This window comes from Zonotrichia leucophrys, chromosome 4 (genome assembly GCF_028769735.1).
Source record: "Zonotrichia leucophrys gambelii isolate GWCS_2022_RI chromosome 4, RI_Zleu_2.0, whole genome shotgun sequence".
Classification (NCBI taxonomy): domain Eukaryota; kingdom Metazoa; phylum Chordata; class Aves; order Passeriformes; family Passerellidae; genus Zonotrichia; species Zonotrichia leucophrys.
The window spans coordinates 58,838,076-58,856,611 of record NC_088173.1 but is presented as its reverse complement, the minus strand read 5'-3'; the positions used below and the strand labels follow the sequence as shown (position 1 = coordinate 58,856,611).

The following is an 18,536-nucleotide window of genomic DNA, read 5'->3' as shown; positions in this document are numbered from 1 at the left end:
AAAATGAATACATTTCCTGAATGGAACCAATGGCTATATCCTTAAGTATGAGTAAAAGTGAAAAGGCTGAGTTAGGAAGCTATAATAAATGCATTTTGAGTACAAAAGACTTGTAATTCGCAGCTCAACTATTTGTAAAAATTAAAAGTTGACACTTTGAAGAGAAACAAAAAACAACAAGTTTACTTTACCTTGGCAAGTAAATTTCTTAGAGGGCGTTGTGAGAAGAAGTTTATCTGCCATTTCTCCAGGACCAGCACAACGTGCAATACCAGGTTCTTTGTATTCTGATTTGACCCAGTCAGATAGCCACTGCATATTACAATCACAATAGAGAGGATTTGCACCAATAGCCCTAGGGAAAAAAAGACAAATAAAGAAGGGAATCAAGTTTTAAATGGCTGGTTTTTAAAAAAGAAGCCAGAAAATGGGTTGGCAAAAACCATTCAGAGCACAAACCTGCTCTCCCACAACAAAAATACTGTTACAGCACTGCTGTTTGGATTTGGGTTCGAGATGAAGAAGTGATAGTTTTAGTAGAAACATAGTCCAGAAATGTAGATATTCTTAAAAGAACTATGTGTGAGCTTTAGTGTGCTAATACTAACTAGATCTGTTTCACTGTTGGCTTGCCACAGCGAAGATCAGCTGCATGAGCAGAGTGAAACTGATCCTGGGCAATTTAACAAGATAACAAGAATAAAGTATGTCTTCTGAAGCAGTCAAGAAAATTCCACAGAATTCTGCCCTGATATTCCTCCTTTTCAGTTTATGGCTCTCAGGCTGGTACAAACCATCTGTTTCTAAGCTTCCAAATTGGATTTAATTATTTCCTCTTTGGAGCTGTCTCACTGAACTCACAAATATGTGCAGAATTCTCTAAGAGTTTTCTGCTGCATAAGTAAATAAAACCACATTATCCTAGCTTTGTGGTAGTTACAAAAGAATTGCTTCATTATGAAAGTAAATACATTCCTTTAAATAAGGATCCTTGTGACTTTTTTGTTAATTAAAAAAAAATTTAGCCAGAGATCTTCAGAATTAATTTCTGTAACAGATTTTTAAGTGTTTATTTTCTCTGCTATAAACTGAAAATACTCTTAAAACTCTGAAAACAATGAGACATTGTGTAGTTAATTTGGAGGATTGAAGCCTTTTTCTATTCTGTAAAGATGTACTCATGTTCCTTTCAAGAAATAAAGTAATCATGGAACTTTTAACAGATAATCTCAACATGTGCAACCACTATCAGATGGCTGTATTAGAACATCCTCTTCTCCAGATGTTTCAAGGCTTTCCACAGCTTTGAATCAGTGGGTCTTCTAGAGACACAAGAAAGTCTTTGGCAAGCAAAGGAACCACCCGAGCTGAAACACTCTTTTCTGCCTCACTGAGCAGAAAGCCCTCTCATTTTAACTTTTTTATACATTCAAGCTGTACTCAAGAAAATATACATATTTGTCAGGCTTAAGTCAGAGCAATTAAAAAGGAAACTTAGTAACAAGGGAACTTCCCATGCAAGCAGAAATACCTAGAATTTGTCCATTCTGTATTTGCAAAAGTGGATGTCAGCCTGAACTAATACAATTGTTCTGCTAAAATTGAAACATTAACAAGGATAACTAGTATCCATTAAGAAAACAGTACCAGCAACAATCAAATCTATCCAAATTTTACTGATATTTCATGCAGATAAATTGGTTTACTAGTAGCATTTGAATGTATTATCAATGACTGAAAGCTTAATCAGAATGAAATCTCTGAGAGCTAAATGCAAATGGACAATACTAAATGAGAAACACAAAATTTTTTGTCAACTGCTGCTGTTCAGAAACTTAAGCCCCCAGATATATCTAAAGGCACTAGTCAACATACTCCTCAAAGTCCTAATTTTCCAAAAACACCACGACATTTGCAGAAGGTAGCTTGTTCTAATTTAGGGTCCCAATGAAAATCAAAAACCAGAAAACTATTATCTCAGATTATGTTCTGAAATCAGATGTGATGTGTTTAGTGTCAACAAGATGCTGACAGAGAATCATAGAATAATTTTCATCCATTTCTCACCTCCTGCACAAAGCAGGGCTACCTTGGTAATCAGGGCTGCTCAGATGTTTCCATCTGAGCTCTGACAATCTCCAGGGATGGAGATTCTCCTGCTGAATCATCCTCACAGTGAAGAATTTTTCATTATGTTCAATCAAATTTCCCTTGTTGCAGGTTTTGATGCTTTACTCTGATTCTTCACTGTGCACCTCTGAGTCTCCATCATTGCTGTAATCCTTAGAGGCTTGAAGAGTTCTAGGTCTCTCCTTGGCATCCCTTTCTTCAGGCTGGATAAGCCCAGTTCCTGTAGCTTCTCCTTACAGCTCAGTTGATCAAGCCACCTCCCACCCTGCTTTCCCCTCCGCTGGATTTGCTGTAGCTCATAAACATCTGCTTTGTACGGGAGGAACTGGACACACAGCCCAGATGTGGCCCTAGGAGGGCCAAGCAGAAAGCAGTGGTCAGTATCCTCAATCCCCTGGCTGCTCACTTTCAAATTCAGCCCGGAGTGTCTTTATCCTTCATTGCCATAAGGACACAGGGCAGACAAGTGCAACTTGCAGCCCAAGCAGCAGGCCCAGGATTTCTTTGCTGAGCTGCTCTCGGGCCAGTGGCCAGCCTCTACATAAGCACGAGCTTCTTCCAGAGAACTTCTTCACATTATATCTTTGTTTGGCTCTATGAACTTGGCTAAGCATAACAAAAAAAAAAAAATACAGCATACAAGCTGAATACTCACAGGTGTGATAATGCTGAAAGATCATTAAAGGCTCCTTCAGGAACAACAGAAATATCATTGCCATGTAAAGACCTTAAAGAGAGAAGAAACACAATAATATCAATACATAAAAAATCATCAGATTAACTTGGCAAATTTCATCTTCTTTTAAGTTTTCATCTTTTCATATATTTTTTTCTTCCAGTTCCTCAGTGTTTCCAAGTGTTCATTGGAACTCTAACTGGCAGCATACTTGTAATTTGATTTTTTTCATCCTGGATTTTCATAAGAAATAGAAATACTGTAGTTATTTTAAAATTGAAAAATAAAAGGTGATAAAAGTAGGCACAGTTATGCAAAGTAACAGTTTGATTTAGAGACAGCAGATAGCAAAAGAATTTCTGATTTTTTCAGCATCTCCCTGAAATTTGCATTAATTATGTTCATATGATCTTTTTAATCTTTCATGGATTCATAGAACAGACAGACATTGACTGTTAATAAAAGTATTAACTTTTTTGTCCAAATTTGATATAGAGGTATAAAATTAAAGACTTCATTAAGCATCACTACTGGGATTTCTTTTGTAGAAAACCTGCTGGTTTCACCAACCACATGAAGTTTAAAAAGGGCGAGTGCTGGATTCTGCACCTGGCATGGGGCAATCCTGGATGTAGGTTCAAACTGAGGAATGAGATGCTGGAAAGCAGTGCCAGGAAAGGCACAGGGCATCCTGGTCAGTGGGAAGTTGAACATGAGCCAGCAGTGCCCTGGCAGCCAGGAGAGCCAGCCCTGTCCTGGGGCATCAGGCACAGCATGGCCACCTGGGCAAGGGAGGGGATTGTCCTGCTCTGCTCTGGGCTGGGACAGCCTCACCTTGAAAATTGCAATTTTGGGTGCCACAGTATAAGAAAGATGGGAAGCTAATACAGACTGTCCAAAGAAGACTAATGGTGCTGTGAAGGGTCTTCAGAGGAAGCTCTCTGAACAGGGGCTGAGGTTCGCTTGGTAGTTCAGCCTGGAGGAGATTGAGGGGAGACCTCACTGCAGTCTGTAAATTCTTCTTGAGGGAAAAAGAAGGGGCAAACACTGATCTCTTCTGTCCAGTGACCAGGGAAAAAAGCTGAGTTAGGGGAGGTTTAGATTGGGTATTAGGAGAAGATTCTTCACCCAACCACCAGAAGGTGTCTGGGCACTGGAGCAGGCTCCCCAGGGGTCACAGCACCAAGTCTGATGGAGCTCAAGAAGCATTTGGGCAATGCTCTCAGGAACATGGTGTGACTCTGGGGGATGATGCTGTGCAGGGCCAGGAGTTGGACCAATGATCCTTGTAGGTCCCTTTCAACTCAGTTCATTCTGTGGTTCTATGAAAAGTATCTCTTCTTTTCGATAAATTAATTCATTTACATGAATATCTAACACATACAAAATTACAGTTCTTGAAATTATCCATATTGTTATTGAATAACTGAAGTTATGAAAGTACACTTAAATAATGTCATACTTTAGCTATTTAGTCCAACCAAGTATTTAAATGATTATAAATGACCCACATGGAGGCAAAAATTACATGTTCTGCTGTGGGCTTTTGAAAAGGAATTTTTGCAGGCTTTCTTCTTAATGACAAACTAAAACTGTAAATGAGACTGTTCTTTATATTCCTGTGTCCATTTTTGTGCCCCTATGTTTTTCCTAGTGGTAAAATGGAAAGTTTTCTTGCAATCAAAAAGGAAAGTTATTGATTTTCAATACTTAATAATGACATCATGGCTTTGGAAATACTCCTACATTAAATAAAACTAGTCAAAGAAATTTACTGTTGCAAAAAATATCTTCAAAATTCAACTGCAAACCCCCCTAATATATACTGAAGAAATTTATGCATATGGCATTTTTGCTAGACTTTAATGCTTTTAACAAGGAAGAACATAACACAAAAAAGAAACACAGCTGCCATTAAAAATGAGAAAAGTAAAAAGTGCACATCTTAGATTTTTAAGGCTACATAATTATCACTTCTGAAATATTTGATAGGTTTTATAATCTGCTAACTTCTTATGGTTCTGTTCTCTTCTGTATACAAATTTAAATTGTGGAAAATAGCAATGATTAAAAAAAATACTTACAACAACCTGAGTGATTTCAACCCATCAAAAGTCCGTGCAGGAATACATCTTAGGCGGTTGTAACTAAGAATTCTGAAAATATACAAAATGCTGTCAGCAAGTGAATCAGTTATTCAGTAAACTATGCAGAGAATTACCAAAAGCAGCTTTTGCACACATAGCTAGTTAGGAAACAAGTTATTTTACAGCCTCCAAACCAAGCAAGTTTTAATGTCAACTAAACACCCTTTCTTTCTGTCGTGGTTTGACCAGGAAGGAGTGGGAATTCTGGGAAGCTGTGGTCAAACCAATGAAGGTTTTGGGTTTCATACTGACACCTGGTGTAGCCAGTGGGGTTTGGACACACCTCCGAGAATACACAGGGGTTAAAAGCAAGGCACTGCCCTGGCACTTCCTCTTTGGGACATCGTCGGGCGAAGAGGTCAGATCTCTTCCCCCGCCCAGCCCGCTGCTGCTGGGCGGGGGAGGGGCGGCCATGCGGTAGGCCAGGGGCCTGGACAGAGGTGGGGGTTGAGGGGCTTTCAAGGATGGAAGGGTGGCGGAGCCCCAAGAGACATCGAGACATCGGGCGGCCAGCCCCCCCCCCCCCCCCCCCCCCCCCCCCTCCGGGAGGGAGAGCGGCCGGCCGCAGCAGCAGCACGTGTGGGAGTATCATCTCGTCCCAGGACAGACAGAGACTGAAAACTTTTAACCCTTTCTTGCATGATTGGGGCCTTGCAAAAATGCTAATCCTCCTCGAAGCTGAATAAGAAGGGAGATGAGAGATGAGATGAGACAAGGACTTTGGCCCGAAGAATGTGGAGATGATTGGATGGGGGGAGATGATTTGGAGTGGCCTTTTGGCTGGACTTTTTCTTGTAGCCATGGACTCAGTTGTTCCTGTGACACAGACTGCATTTAGGGGGAGGCAGTGCCTCAAAACCAGGAAGGTTCTTCGTGAGGACCCCCCGGCCCCAGGGGGTTGGAAAAATATGGGGGGGACAGATGTCCCAAAAGCAGAGACTGTGCCTTTTTGGAGTGAGACAAGGCATCCTTGAAAGACAACCCTAAAAGCAGCTCTGGCCATGTCTCGGTGGTGAGAGCACTGAGCATGGAAGGAAGATGTCACAAGCGGCAAATGGACTTTCCGGGCGGTGCCGAAGTGACAGGGAAGCACACGAGGTTTTCAGTGTGTTTCCAGGAGAAGCCTATGGAACGAGAAAGACTCCTTTCCTCTTCATGAACTGAAGTTTGAGTATACTAACGTGTGGGGCCAAGGCTGGGCAGTTGTTTTGGGAGAATGTATTGGATTGGGAAAGTCAGGTGGTGGGGGAGGAGGAAAATGGTTTTTTTTTGTAAGGTTTTCAATTCTTTTCTTCTTTTTCCTTATAGTCTCTCCCTATTTTCCTGTAGTTTAAGTAATAAAGTGGTCTTTATGTTTAAGTTAGAGCCTGTTTTGCTTATTCCTGGTCACATCTCACAGCAGACACCAGGGTGAGGCATTTTCATGGGGGGCACTGGCTCTGTGCCAGGGTCAAACCATGACACTTTCCAAGACAAGAACCCCACTGTAATGCTTCCAAAGAGTCACTGTTACATGTTTAAACTTACAAGGTGAGCAGCTGAGTCATGTTGCTGAAGCTCTGATTAGAAAGAGTGCTGATTCTGTTGTTACTTAAATCTCTAAAAAATAAATTCAGAAATTCAGACCTTAAAATGACTGCCCCAGTCCCAAAACACTGTAAGTTAAACAGACACATTTTCATTAGTAGAAGTAGTATTATCATTGATATAACTATTTAAAGCAGCACCTGCTTTTATTTTCACATGCCATATACAAGCCCAGCAAGTGTTTAGCTTGACGAATAAAAAGCATTTCCATTTCAACACAGATGAAAAAGCAGTGCAATGCATTCTAATACAATAGCAATGCTCATCATGCTACCAAGTTAATAATGCAATACTTCATAAACTCAAGCACAAAAATGAAAGTAATGTTTTAAAGTGGAAGTCATTCTAGACATGTCCCTCATGACACCTAAGTAAATATCATTTAATACTCTACTTAACACTTACATGATGAAGACATCAAAGCCCAGAGCTATTATTATAAAGAACTTAGATTTACAGTAAAAGCCTTAATGTCTTTGTTCAAAATTCTAATGAATAAAATCTTAAACATAATTATGATGGAAGCCGTAGTGGTAGGCTGGTAGCTTCAAAGATGCTGATTAAATGTGAATACTGTCAGTTCTTTATTCTCGTATTGTGCTTTACTTCTCACTTTATGTTGACTTTTTCAGTATTGTTTCATGTATTTTGTGGTGAAATACTGCCCTTGTTTCTAGAGGGAACCTTGATACATTAACTTAAGAGCACTGTTGAATAGGTATGCAATATACATATTTCCCCACTTGAAATTTTCATGAAAGCATCAAATATGACTGACTCATAATAAGCATATTAGGCAACTATAACAGACAAATGCATTCAAAAGAGAAAGAAAAAGATAAAAATAAACAACTTTGTTAATCTGGAACTCAGGAGACTTGTATGTAATTATTTTTTTGACCACAGGATTATGTACAGTGGTTTCTTTTTCCAAACACAGCTGAGGAACATTCTCAACTACATAACAGCAGTATGAGTAAACATACAGAAAACTTTAAAATAATGTGCCCTGCAGGTCTCATAAATGGAGACTGTTAATACTCATTTGCATTCTATTTACCATTCATGAATTCATAAATTCCCAAAACTATTCACAAAGATTTCCTACAAGTTCTACACTGGATAGACTTGAAAATATTGCAACGGGGTTTTTTTTCATAACATTAAAAATACAAAAAGTTTTGAAAGTATGGATTTTCAAAAATTTGTGACAGTGACATCTTTTGTCTATCATGAGGTAAATAAAGGAAATCAAGTTCTTGCTTTTGAATTGTGCTAAACACAGTGAAAAATGAAATTTAAGAGATTTGGTTTCTCCCCTCACTTTTCATTCTCATTATAATGAAACCAGAAACTGCTTTCGGAATGTAACACAGTTCAGCCTCAGCTGGTGTAAATTTTTATAGTCCTAACAAAGACCATGGAATTACAGCTGGAATTAAGGCATTTGCATCTATAATCTTCCTGTTTTTCCTCACTGTACACTTAAAAGATACAGAAATCATATTCAAATCATCCATGAGGTAGAGGTAATAAAATTTAGAGCAACTAGAGTTTTGCCTAAAATCATATAGTAAGTCAGCAATTGAGTTGGCATCAAGGCATTTTAGACAAGCTCTCCCCTCAGGTCATGAAAACCATATACTGAGGGAGAAACAATTATCATGACTTTAAAAGATCTTATGTCTCTCTTGAGGTCAACTTTAATTCTTGCTTTATTTTTTTGTGATGTAATCACGGGAATAATATACCATGCTCATAAAAGGTGACTGAGTATATTATATGCTGCATGTCATAAGTAGAATACAATATTCTCAGTTATAAAAAATGGTTGGGTATTTTCTGAAAGATATGATATGTTTTACAGGCTTTTTCTTACAAGTAAATGCAGGTATAATTGAGTAAGCTATTTTGCTTTGCTTTTACTTCCAGTAGAGAACACTGCTTTAAACTACTTACATGAGTGTCAAATGCTTGTAGTTGGAAAGCTCTTTTGGAACTAGGGTAAACTGATTTCCATCCAAATAACTAAATCAGAAACATAAAACAAAGAAAATTATATATCTCATTAAAATAGGAGCATCTTCATCCACTAATGTCAGAATCCAACAGTAAAGTTAATAGCAAATGAATGCATACTTTTCCATTTTATAAGAAAACTTGCTTACAAATTTTGGTTTTTAGAGATACAACTGAGGATTTGTAGCCTAAGATCCAAAGCTACTGTATGAAGTAACACAATAAAAATATTTCTTGCATTATAGTTTCTATTATTTCAAAATGACTGCAAAATGAGGTCTTTATCATCTCCATTTCCCACACACCTACAGAGAAAAGGTAAATCTAACTTCTGCAAATCACATTAAGTGTGGATTTTTAGCTATCATAAAAAGAAACAGACTCCAGCATTGCACAGGTAGTCCTTTACACTGCAACCAGCAAGGTCTGGTTTTATCTCTAACAGCAAATTCATTTGTCATGCCTGTGATTCAGGTCACCTTTCTTGATTTATCCCTGTAAATTTCATGATACATCAGTACACCATGCTACAGTCCTACTCCTGTGAAGCATGTTAGTGACTGAAGACAGCAATCAATTACCTTTCACTAGAAAAGTCAGATTTTTTCCCCCTCTCAGTAGTTTCCCAGCTCCTGTATTATTATATTGTTCACTCTTCTTCCATGCTCATAACTCTCAATAAGAGACCTTCTCATCCTTAGAGTTAATGGGTTCAGAGCTCTCAAACTGTGCTGGCACCGGCGGCACAGGCAGAGGAAGGGAACGAGCCTTGCCTACAGAGCTTGCAGTGTGCAGCCAGACATGACAAAGTACAAGTGGAGGGGCTCTTCATGTAAGCAGGGAAAGTAGTTCAGAGATTACAGCAAGTGCTGAATTTACCAGATGGTTTGAAATGAAGCAGATAGTGGCAAGAAGATTAAAGGTCTTTGGTTTCTCAGATGGGGAAAATGACTTTGCTGATGGTGGTATTACTTATGTTTCCTGGAACCCAAGTGGAAACTACACCCTCCTTATCGCTACACAAAGAAGATATTTTTGCCATCCAAATACTTGCAAGATGTCTGAACTAAGAGCAGTCTTTGATAGAGAGAGTTTTAGTTTTATTTTGAGCTTAATATCTTTACATATGCTGCAGCATCTTTGGAAACTTCAGTCTTGACTAAATGGATGAGCTGAAACACAGTTAAACGTCACAAAAAATTATCTTCATCTAATCAAAAGCCTGTCTTTCTTCTTTCTTTTTTTTTCTCTGGACTTTGACTTTCTAGGGCTGCTTGATAAATCCAAAATATGTTTTGAAAAACCTTATACTTACACTATGGTAATGATGGTGAATAGAGCATGGGCTTAAGAAATTATTATTAAAAAAAAAAAAAACAACACAGCTTTTAAAATTTTTGAAGAAGTAAGTATTTTGAGGACATTCATTTATCCACAGTTACATTAGGTGATATTACTAAGCTTCATTAGAACTGAAGTGCTACAAGTATCCACTTGCCTGATAAAAATTCCTTCTTGTTCAAATGAAGTAATTATTAAAATATTTTATAAAACACATGAAGAGTACGTCCTAGAAGAGCCATGCATACTAATGAGCAAGAAGAATCAATCAGGATTGATTCCTGTTAACAGGAACCACCTCCATTATTCTTTTGAAAAATATGCTGAATTGCATGCTTAGACACTAAAGCACACAAAAGTGGAAACAAATGAATTTTCAGTCACAAGGGTCCATCTGCAATTCCAAAAGTATCTCTCTCTAGCTGCTTTGCTTTACATTGCATTGATGATCTTATATTGCCAAATTATATTTATACCAGACTGTATTCAAGAAAGTCATCTTCTCTTTGAGGAAAAAAAAATAAACCACCAAACTCAAAACATAATGAAGTTGTGGTTTTATATACCTATATATCTGTGTGCTAATTTGAGGTCTTAAAAATTTTAATTTATCAATGGCTAAAGACTTTTAGATGTTGTTAAACACCAGACTAATAGTGGGCATCTCAGAATCTTCTATATAATACCGAACCATATAATACCAAACCATAAAACAGTAGAATTTTTTAGTTATTTACACAACATAATTATGATGTTTTCTGGAAAAGCACTACATTAACCAGCCATTATGAAACATTACTAAATACCTGCCATATGTAACACAAACCAACATTTTTCTTCCTGCAAATAATTTCTATTTCTTTCAGTATTGTGACCTATTTGATCAAGAACCAAAACAAACTAATATCTAAAGTTTTAGGTTCATATTTTCCCTTTCATAATGCATAAAAGTTTGCTTGTATGGTGTTATGAGCAGCTCATTCAGGTTATATCTTCAAACAATACCTAAGGTAGCAAGCTTTTTTTTATGTCTGTTACTGTCCACCTGCATATTCAAAAAGTATCTTTCATAAAATGCTATCTTAATAATTTTTCTCATAGAAAAAAATGTTTTAATAGGTTGATAAAATAGCCCAAATTTTATAAAACTGCCTATGTGAAAAAGAAGACATTCTATTAAAACCACACTAACCAGGCCCAGCTCTCACTGTCCCTCCTTGCCTGAGGAGAGACTCTCAGCCCCTCATCACCTTTTTTTCCTCTCTAGTAACTTCTTGTCTTGAACTGTGGAGACCAGAATTGAACGCAATGCTCCGGAAGTGGCCTCACAAGGGCTGAACAGTGAAGGAGAATCACTTCCTTTGACCTTTGCTGGTTACACTTTTCCCTAATACACCTCAGGATGGAGTCCAGCTCCTGGCTCTGCTCAGAACAGCCCCTAGAGTAACACCATGTGCCTGAGAGCATTGTCCAAACACTTGGACTCTGGTAGGTTTGGTGCTGTGACCACTGTACCAGTGTCTAGTGTCTGTCCACCCTCTGAAGAAGCACCTTTTTTTGGCTTAATTTTACTTCACACTGATATAAAAGTGACTGGTTCATAGCACTGGAGTCAACCCTCTTGCCCTTCTCAAAAACTGGGATATTTGCCACCTTCCAGTTGACTGGGACCTTTCTAGATTACCAAGAACAGACAGAAATCGTTTAGAGAGGCCTTGTAATGGCATCAGCCATCTTTTTGAGTATTTTTGGATTAATTTCATCAGGCCCCATAGACTTAGAGAAAGCCAGAAGAAGCAGCAATTCCTGTGCAAGTTTGGGGTTGGCTGGGTGTTAATCATTCTCACAGTCATGTCCTTCAGCTCAGGGCATTGGGACCCACAGAGCTGATCACTGGTATTGAAGACCTAAGTGAAGAGAGCATTAAACATCTCTGCTTTGTCTACGTCCCTGCTTGTGAGGTGACCATATTGACAGAAAAATGGACCAGTGTTATTTCTGGGCTGCCTTTTGCTATTAAGATATTTTAAAAAGCTATTTCTATTGTCTCCAGCAGTACTGGCCAGCTTCAGCTCTAATTGGGGCAATTTTCTTCCTACAGTAACAAGCAGCACCTCTATATTCCCCCCAAGTCACCCACTAGAAGTATACATTTTATTTTTCCCTTAGCTCCAGAAGATCCCTGCTTAGCTGAGCTGGCCTTCTGCCTCACCTGCTTGGCTTCTGACATTTTCTAATTGCTTGCTCTTTAGCTCTTAACAGGTGGTACTTAAAAACTGACCAGCACTGATGCACCTCAGTACCTTCCATGGACATATTACTAGCTCCCTGAGCAGTCTGAAGTCTCCTCTCATATTCAGAGTGGAAGTTTTTCTGGCACTTTTCCTCCTGCTGACAGAGATTTTAAACTTGACTTTATGACCACTGTGGCCAAGACAAACACCAGAAGCCACTTCACTCACAAGACTCTTATTAGACATGCAACAAATCCAGGAGAGCAGCTTTCCTACTTCACTACCTTAGTACGATAAAGCCATTGTCTAGGTGTTTTTAATTCCTCAACACAGATGAAGGCCATTGATTTAGAGGATTAAGGTGCTTGATTTAGAGGTAAAAAGTATTGATTAAGAGGTATAAAAAACAAGTTCATTGTGAGAATACATTCGTGTTACTGTTTTCTTTTTCCTTTTTCATGTAATTGAACTTCATTCCTTTCTAAGCAATGACCAGAGATTAATCAGATTCACTGCTGCCCTTAATTTAGCCCCCTGTAACATGATATCCGCACAGTTATACAATGGTTCAGTGCTGGGGATATAAAATCTGAGAGTGATTACAATTTTATACACATATATTTTTAAAGCTTTTCAGTAACAGATAGTTCTTAAGAGTGGTTTGGGACTTACAAAGCATTGCTAATTCAAACTTGACCTCTCGTTTCTCAATATAATGTGAAAGTCTTTAAAAACCAGTGGATTAACAAATTTTAACTCATCTACTACATTCAATTCTTCATTTTCTTTTCCCCTCATTCTTGACACCGACAATAAAAATCTGACATTAATTTTCATAAAAGTGAAAAAAAGCATGCCACTTACAGTTCAGTCACATCTTTTGGGATGCCTTTAGGCAAAGCTTTCAGACCTTTGTTGCTGCAGCGAACTACTGTGTCCAGACAAGTACATTCTGCAGGGCAGCGGGCCAGGGGAGAACAGCTATTGTCATCATTTCCTGGTTATTAAAAACAAAAAGATACTAAGATTACTAATAAATGTCTCCTCAGTATTAGCAGCAATAGCCCACCTGGATTTTCTTCAAGACAACCTGATATTTCAGCATTATAATATCTCAAGGTAAGGAAGAAAAATGACATCATCTATGCAAATCATCATTCCAAGAATTTACATTTCAGGTGATGCTTCACGTAGTACAATGCTGTTTTACTAGGTAAGAATGCTATTATATGAAAAAAAAAATCATTAAAGAAAGAATAAATCCTGAAATGAAAGACAATAAACTTAAAAAAGTATTAAAACCGGTCTTTTAAAAAAAATATACAGCCTTGAAAATTGACAAACCAGTAATGCAGCAAATGGAAGTATGTATGAGAGATGCAAGATAGCAGCATGTCTTTTAATTAAGACTTAATGAAGCCACAAGCTATAACATGTCATGTTATTTGATCAAGTAACCTGTAAGTGTGCTTGATTCAAGCCTCAGTGTTTGAAAATATTCTCATCTGTACAACAACATTTGATCAATTTTATTTTATACTATTTGTAAATTATTAATTACAGTACTGAAGATAGGCAAGAAAAACTTTTGAGGGCATATATACAACAGCCCATGCTTGCTGATCATCCAAAATCGAGTGGAAAATTTTTAAACTGACATAGAAACTGAGCATGAAGGACTTTAAAGTGCAATACTTTGGGATCTATGGGATTCATGCAGCTATCTATATGAAAGCTGAAATTATAAAAGGTTCAAAAATTAATTTCCTTACCATCATCACATGTAAAATCCTGAATTGCCACGTCCTGGATGGGAATCTCCTTGAGGAAGTAGGGCTTCTGGCAACGAGGGTTCCCTGTCACAATGCGTTTCTTCCTCAGCCAGTCTCCAAGCCATGCCAGGTGGCAGTTGCAGTTGAAGGGATTGGCCAAGAGGTTTCTAAGAACCACAGGAAAGTTTATCTCAGATGACACCATCCTTTCATCCCAAGGATTCTACTTCTATGTTCAAAAAACTTACTTTAAACACTGTTCTTCAAGCAATAATGTGCATAAACCATAGGTGAAAGGTGTAATTTAGGCTCTGTGTGGTGAAGCTTGATACAACTTGTTTAGAAATAATTTCAAACTGTCCAAGATCTGACTTCATGTCAAGCCACTCTGTACCAATAATGCAATAATTCCATATAGAGTTGGAGGCTGATTACTTTACATTATTAGCTTTAACCTGACAACAGGCATTCCATTAATTTATCATCTCAAGATTTCCATCTTTTATTTGCTCCAGAGAATAAATTTCCTTTCCGAAGTGACAGCTAAGCTGATTACATGCCAGTTACAAAAATGAATTTACTTCTAAAAGCCTCAGTACTTTTGGCATCTCCTTACTTCAGCACAAACATATTGACAACTCCATTATTTATAAACATGTCATCCTTAATACGCAAAATTAGTAACTGGGTGCAAAGTGTCACTTCTCTTGTAAAAGGGGGATTAAGTATTTTCCTGAATGATGCTACCTACAACCAGCACTTCTTCATGAAACTGACTGGCACTTTGCTTACTCTTTTAAATTCCCTTAAATCACATCACATTCAAATTTAAAAAAGGATGCTTCTTTTTATAGAAAATGAGACTGAAGCTTCCTTATAAAACACATATGAATTAAGATTCTCAGCAGGCCAAGGAAATAGAAGCTAGTAATTGGGTGGCACAGGACAGAAGGACAGACCACATCTAACCAGCTGTGATTGTGTGCTGCCTACCCAAAATGTGGATTTCTACCCTGGTTTAGATAAGTGGGCTTTCAAGAGGGGTGTGAGCAGGATGTTTTTTCTGCATTCTTTGACACTTCTGGAAACCAGTCTAACACTGTATCAGAGAGTATGAAAACATACTCTTCATGTGCCCAAGATGGTCCAGAAAACAGAATTTCTCAAAACTGCCTCCTTGAAATGCTTTTATCCCTGAACTTTACTAAGTGCTGTGAAATCACCCATCAAAATTATGAGGGAAATGCCCCTCAGAGGTCAGAGATGCAAATGTGGTTACGGTAAAGGGCGAGCGCGACTCACAGAGTGGAGAGCGAATGCAGCGTGTCGAAGGAGCCGGGTGCCACCGTGGTGATCTGGTTGTCATACAGCGAGAGCAGGCGCACAGAGCTCAGCCCTGTGAAGCTGTCGTTTCCCACACAGCTCACCCTGTTGCTCCTCAGCATCCTGAGAAAGAAGGATCAGCATTTTTCAGCTTAGCCTGGGCAGGGACCAGGGCTGAAGTGGCTGCTGGAGTGAGGGCCAAGAGCTGTGACCACAAAGGGGCTGCTGCCAGCGAAGGGACCACAGTGCAGTGACCCCTGAGCTGCACTGAAGAGACTGAGTGCAGTGTGTGTGGAGCAGGCTGGAAGACAAAGGTGGGTGGGTGGGTAGCTTTCACAGACGCAAGGGGTGTTTCACAGGATGGGTAAGGCTGGAAAGGACCACTGGAGATCATCTGGTACAACCCTGCTCAAGCAGGGTTCCCTAGAGCTTTTCCCTAGAGAGTTACTCAGGATTGCATGCAGATGGCTTCTGGGTACCTCCAGATGAGACCCCACAACCTCTCTGGGTAATCTGCTCCAGTTTCCCCTAAGTGTTCAGGTCTTTTTTCTTTTTCTTTCAATACCAGCAGCAGTAACTATGAATTTTTAATTGACAAGAAATGAAACTGATTGAAATTCCCCAAATCAAAAAAAACACAGCAGGCCTCTCTTCATGTTTCAAAGGACAGCGACTCCAGAACTGCTATTTATATAGAGTAAAGGCTTGTACCAGCTTACCTCCTCTTGAGGTCCCTTTCACTTCATTTTTCTCAGGACAGATTCTAGAAACCACTTCTACTGCATTCAAAAGCATTTCATTCAAGTGAAATCAGCATTCCTCCTCATCATGACTCTAAGACAGTACATGTTTCAGAATCCTAAGCTATTCTAAAATCTCTCAAATTTCTCTAAAACTTAAGAGCTTTGAAGTCTGTTGTTCTCCTCTCTGTCCACCAAAAGATGGTAATTTCCCTGCTTGCTCTTGTCTAGGACTAGCTGCTTTAAACAGTTTTAGCAGCTTTAACTGCAAGGTTAGAAATTGTAGACGTGATTTATTTAAAATACCTAATGTCTATGGACAGCTGAAACCCCAAAGACTATTTAATCTTGGCTCTGGTCTGCAGATCAGAAGGACAGACTCTCTGAAGAAGGCCAAGATGCTGCAGATTTTATAAACATATTTTTTGAGTGGAAAGAACTAAACTGCTTCATGGAAAGAATGAAATGAGTTCAAGCTATAGTGCTTTTAATCTTGCCTTCACTGTTGAAATGACAAAAAGATTACTTAGGAGAGAATCATTTCCCACATTTCAATACACACCAGAACAATTTCTTCCTCCAGCAAAATTCCCAGTAATGGTTGAGTTGAAATGAATCAGACTCCATTACGTAAAATGTGTAATTCCCATGCAAAATTCTGTTACTCTGATGATTATTTCCATTTCCATTTCTGAAGCTGGATGTTTACCCATTGTCAACTGCTTCACTGATTTAGAGGACCCAGTATACCCATAATTAATAACTAATAAATTAGTATAATGTATAGCTTCTAGTAAAATAGGAATAAAACCCAAAATATGCTTGAAATATCCATAACTAATTCTCCAAAATAATTTTTTTAGGACAGATACAACATTATTCTCAAAAATACCTGTGAGAAAAGGAGAATAAAATCACACAAATAAATATACTTACAGTGTTTTGAGACTTTCTAGTCCTTTGAACATTTTGTGTTGAACACTTTCCAAGCGATTGCTTGTAAGCAATAGTTCATTCACACCAGAGGCTCCATCAAATGCTCCTTCTTCTATATCTGTAATCTTGTTATTGCTCAGGTTTCTATTACACATTAACACAAACAGACAAGAACTGAGAGGATTTTCTTTTATAAGTGTCCTAAATTAACTGCTAAATGCTGCAGTCTGAATAAATTCCAAGAAAGACTTAGAATCTTAGTTTTCCACTAAGCTTGGAAAAGATTTCCGAAATCATCAAATGTAATCTTGATGCAATAGCCAAGTTGTTGTGTAAAAGAACAAAATATAAATACATCATTCAACTTCAAACCAGTAAAAAAAAAAAAAAATCAATGCCCTTCTAATTAAGGAAGCAAAGATTTTTAAAGTAATCTTTGGAAGATGGTTTTTAAATAGTGGCAATTACCCAAACTATTCTGCTGCCACATAAGAACATATTTTCCTAATTTTGAATCTTATCAGTAACAATATTTTTTCAGCATTCCAGACTTTGAAGCATTTTTAGATGAATTAATAACAAAATTATACTGTATGAGTACAGCACAGCTAACCTCTGATTTATAGTATCTTGATAGAAAAATATAAGAAAACAGTATAAACAGAAACATATGTAAAGGAAATGTGTGAATATAAACAGTACATGAAATGTTAATAATTTATGACATTAGCTAGAGAGGAGAGTTTATAAGCAACATAATTGCATGTATCTGCAATTTGCCTGCAAAGTGGATCAAAATGTGGGGAAAATGACCTAAAATATTGCCAAAATACTTAGTGTTTACAATTTTAGTTGAAATATGGAAATTACATCCCAAATGTGTAGTATCTGTACTATATATACATAAAAGCAAACATATGCAACAGCACACATTTTCTTAAATATTTTCATAATAGTGCCCTTTTGTTTTGTTTGTTTCATATAATTATTTACACATATTACAGAAGTACACAGCTACACATTAAACAGTGGTATAATACACTACTGATTTTTAAAAGGATCTTAAAAACTCTGAGACAAAGTGAATGGAAGTAAAGCTGAAGACTATTTGATGGAATTAAAGGTGTTGGGAAGAAAATCAAATATTATTTGATGCAACTTCTAGAACGGTGTTTAATTCTTTCAAAACAAGAAAGATATTTGTTAAGGAAAAAAACCCAGGAAGTTGTGGCTTAATCTTCAGGGCTGACTCCTCTCTCTAGACTAGCTGAAATGTAACCTACACCTTGCCTGTGATGAAGTATACAATATCTCATCAGTTAGGTGGGATAGGACCTTTAATATCATCAAATCCAAGCATCTAATCCAGTACTGCAAAGTCCATTACAAAAACGTATCCGTAAGCCTTTTAAATTTCTCCAGTGGCAACACCACCACTTCCCTTGGTGACCTGTTCCGCTGCTTGACAACCATGGAGAAACCAAACTAAACCTCCTCTGCTGTGATTTGATATCATTTCCTCTCATCTTGTCACTTGTCACCTGGGCAAAAAGGACAACCCCTACCTCACTACAATCTCTGTTCAGGTATGTGTAAAGAGCGATAAGGTCCCTACTGAACTTCCATTTCTC

The 18,536-nt window shown here is 38.0% G+C and overlaps 1 protein-coding gene across 7 annotated transcripts in view; it reads right to left on the bottom strand.

The window, feature by feature from the left end:
- The window catches only part of SLIT2 (slit guidance ligand 2), a 257,508-nt gene that overhangs the window by 38,476 nt on the left and 200,496 nt on the right, over positions 1 to 18,536 (bottom strand). For all 7 annotated transcript variants that reach the window (XM_064711856.1, XM_064711858.1, XM_064711857.1 and 4 more), the window contains 9 exons: positions 16,906 to 17,049; positions 15,209 to 15,352; positions 13,907 to 14,073; positions 12,999 to 13,131; positions 8,500 to 8,568; positions 6,481 to 6,552; positions 4,891 to 4,962; positions 2,786 to 2,857; positions 192 to 355 (listed from right to left, as the gene is read on the bottom strand). In XM_064711856.1, coding sequence (XP_064567926.1) covers positions 192 to 355; positions 2,786 to 2,857; positions 4,891 to 4,962; positions 6,481 to 6,552; positions 8,500 to 8,568; positions 12,999 to 13,131; positions 13,907 to 14,073; positions 15,209 to 15,352; positions 16,906 to 17,049 — 1,037 coding nt within the window. The remainder of the gene's footprint in view (positions 1 to 191; positions 356 to 2,785; positions 2,858 to 4,890; positions 4,963 to 6,480; positions 6,553 to 8,499; positions 8,569 to 12,998; positions 13,132 to 13,906; positions 14,074 to 15,208; positions 15,353 to 16,905; positions 17,050 to 18,536) is intronic.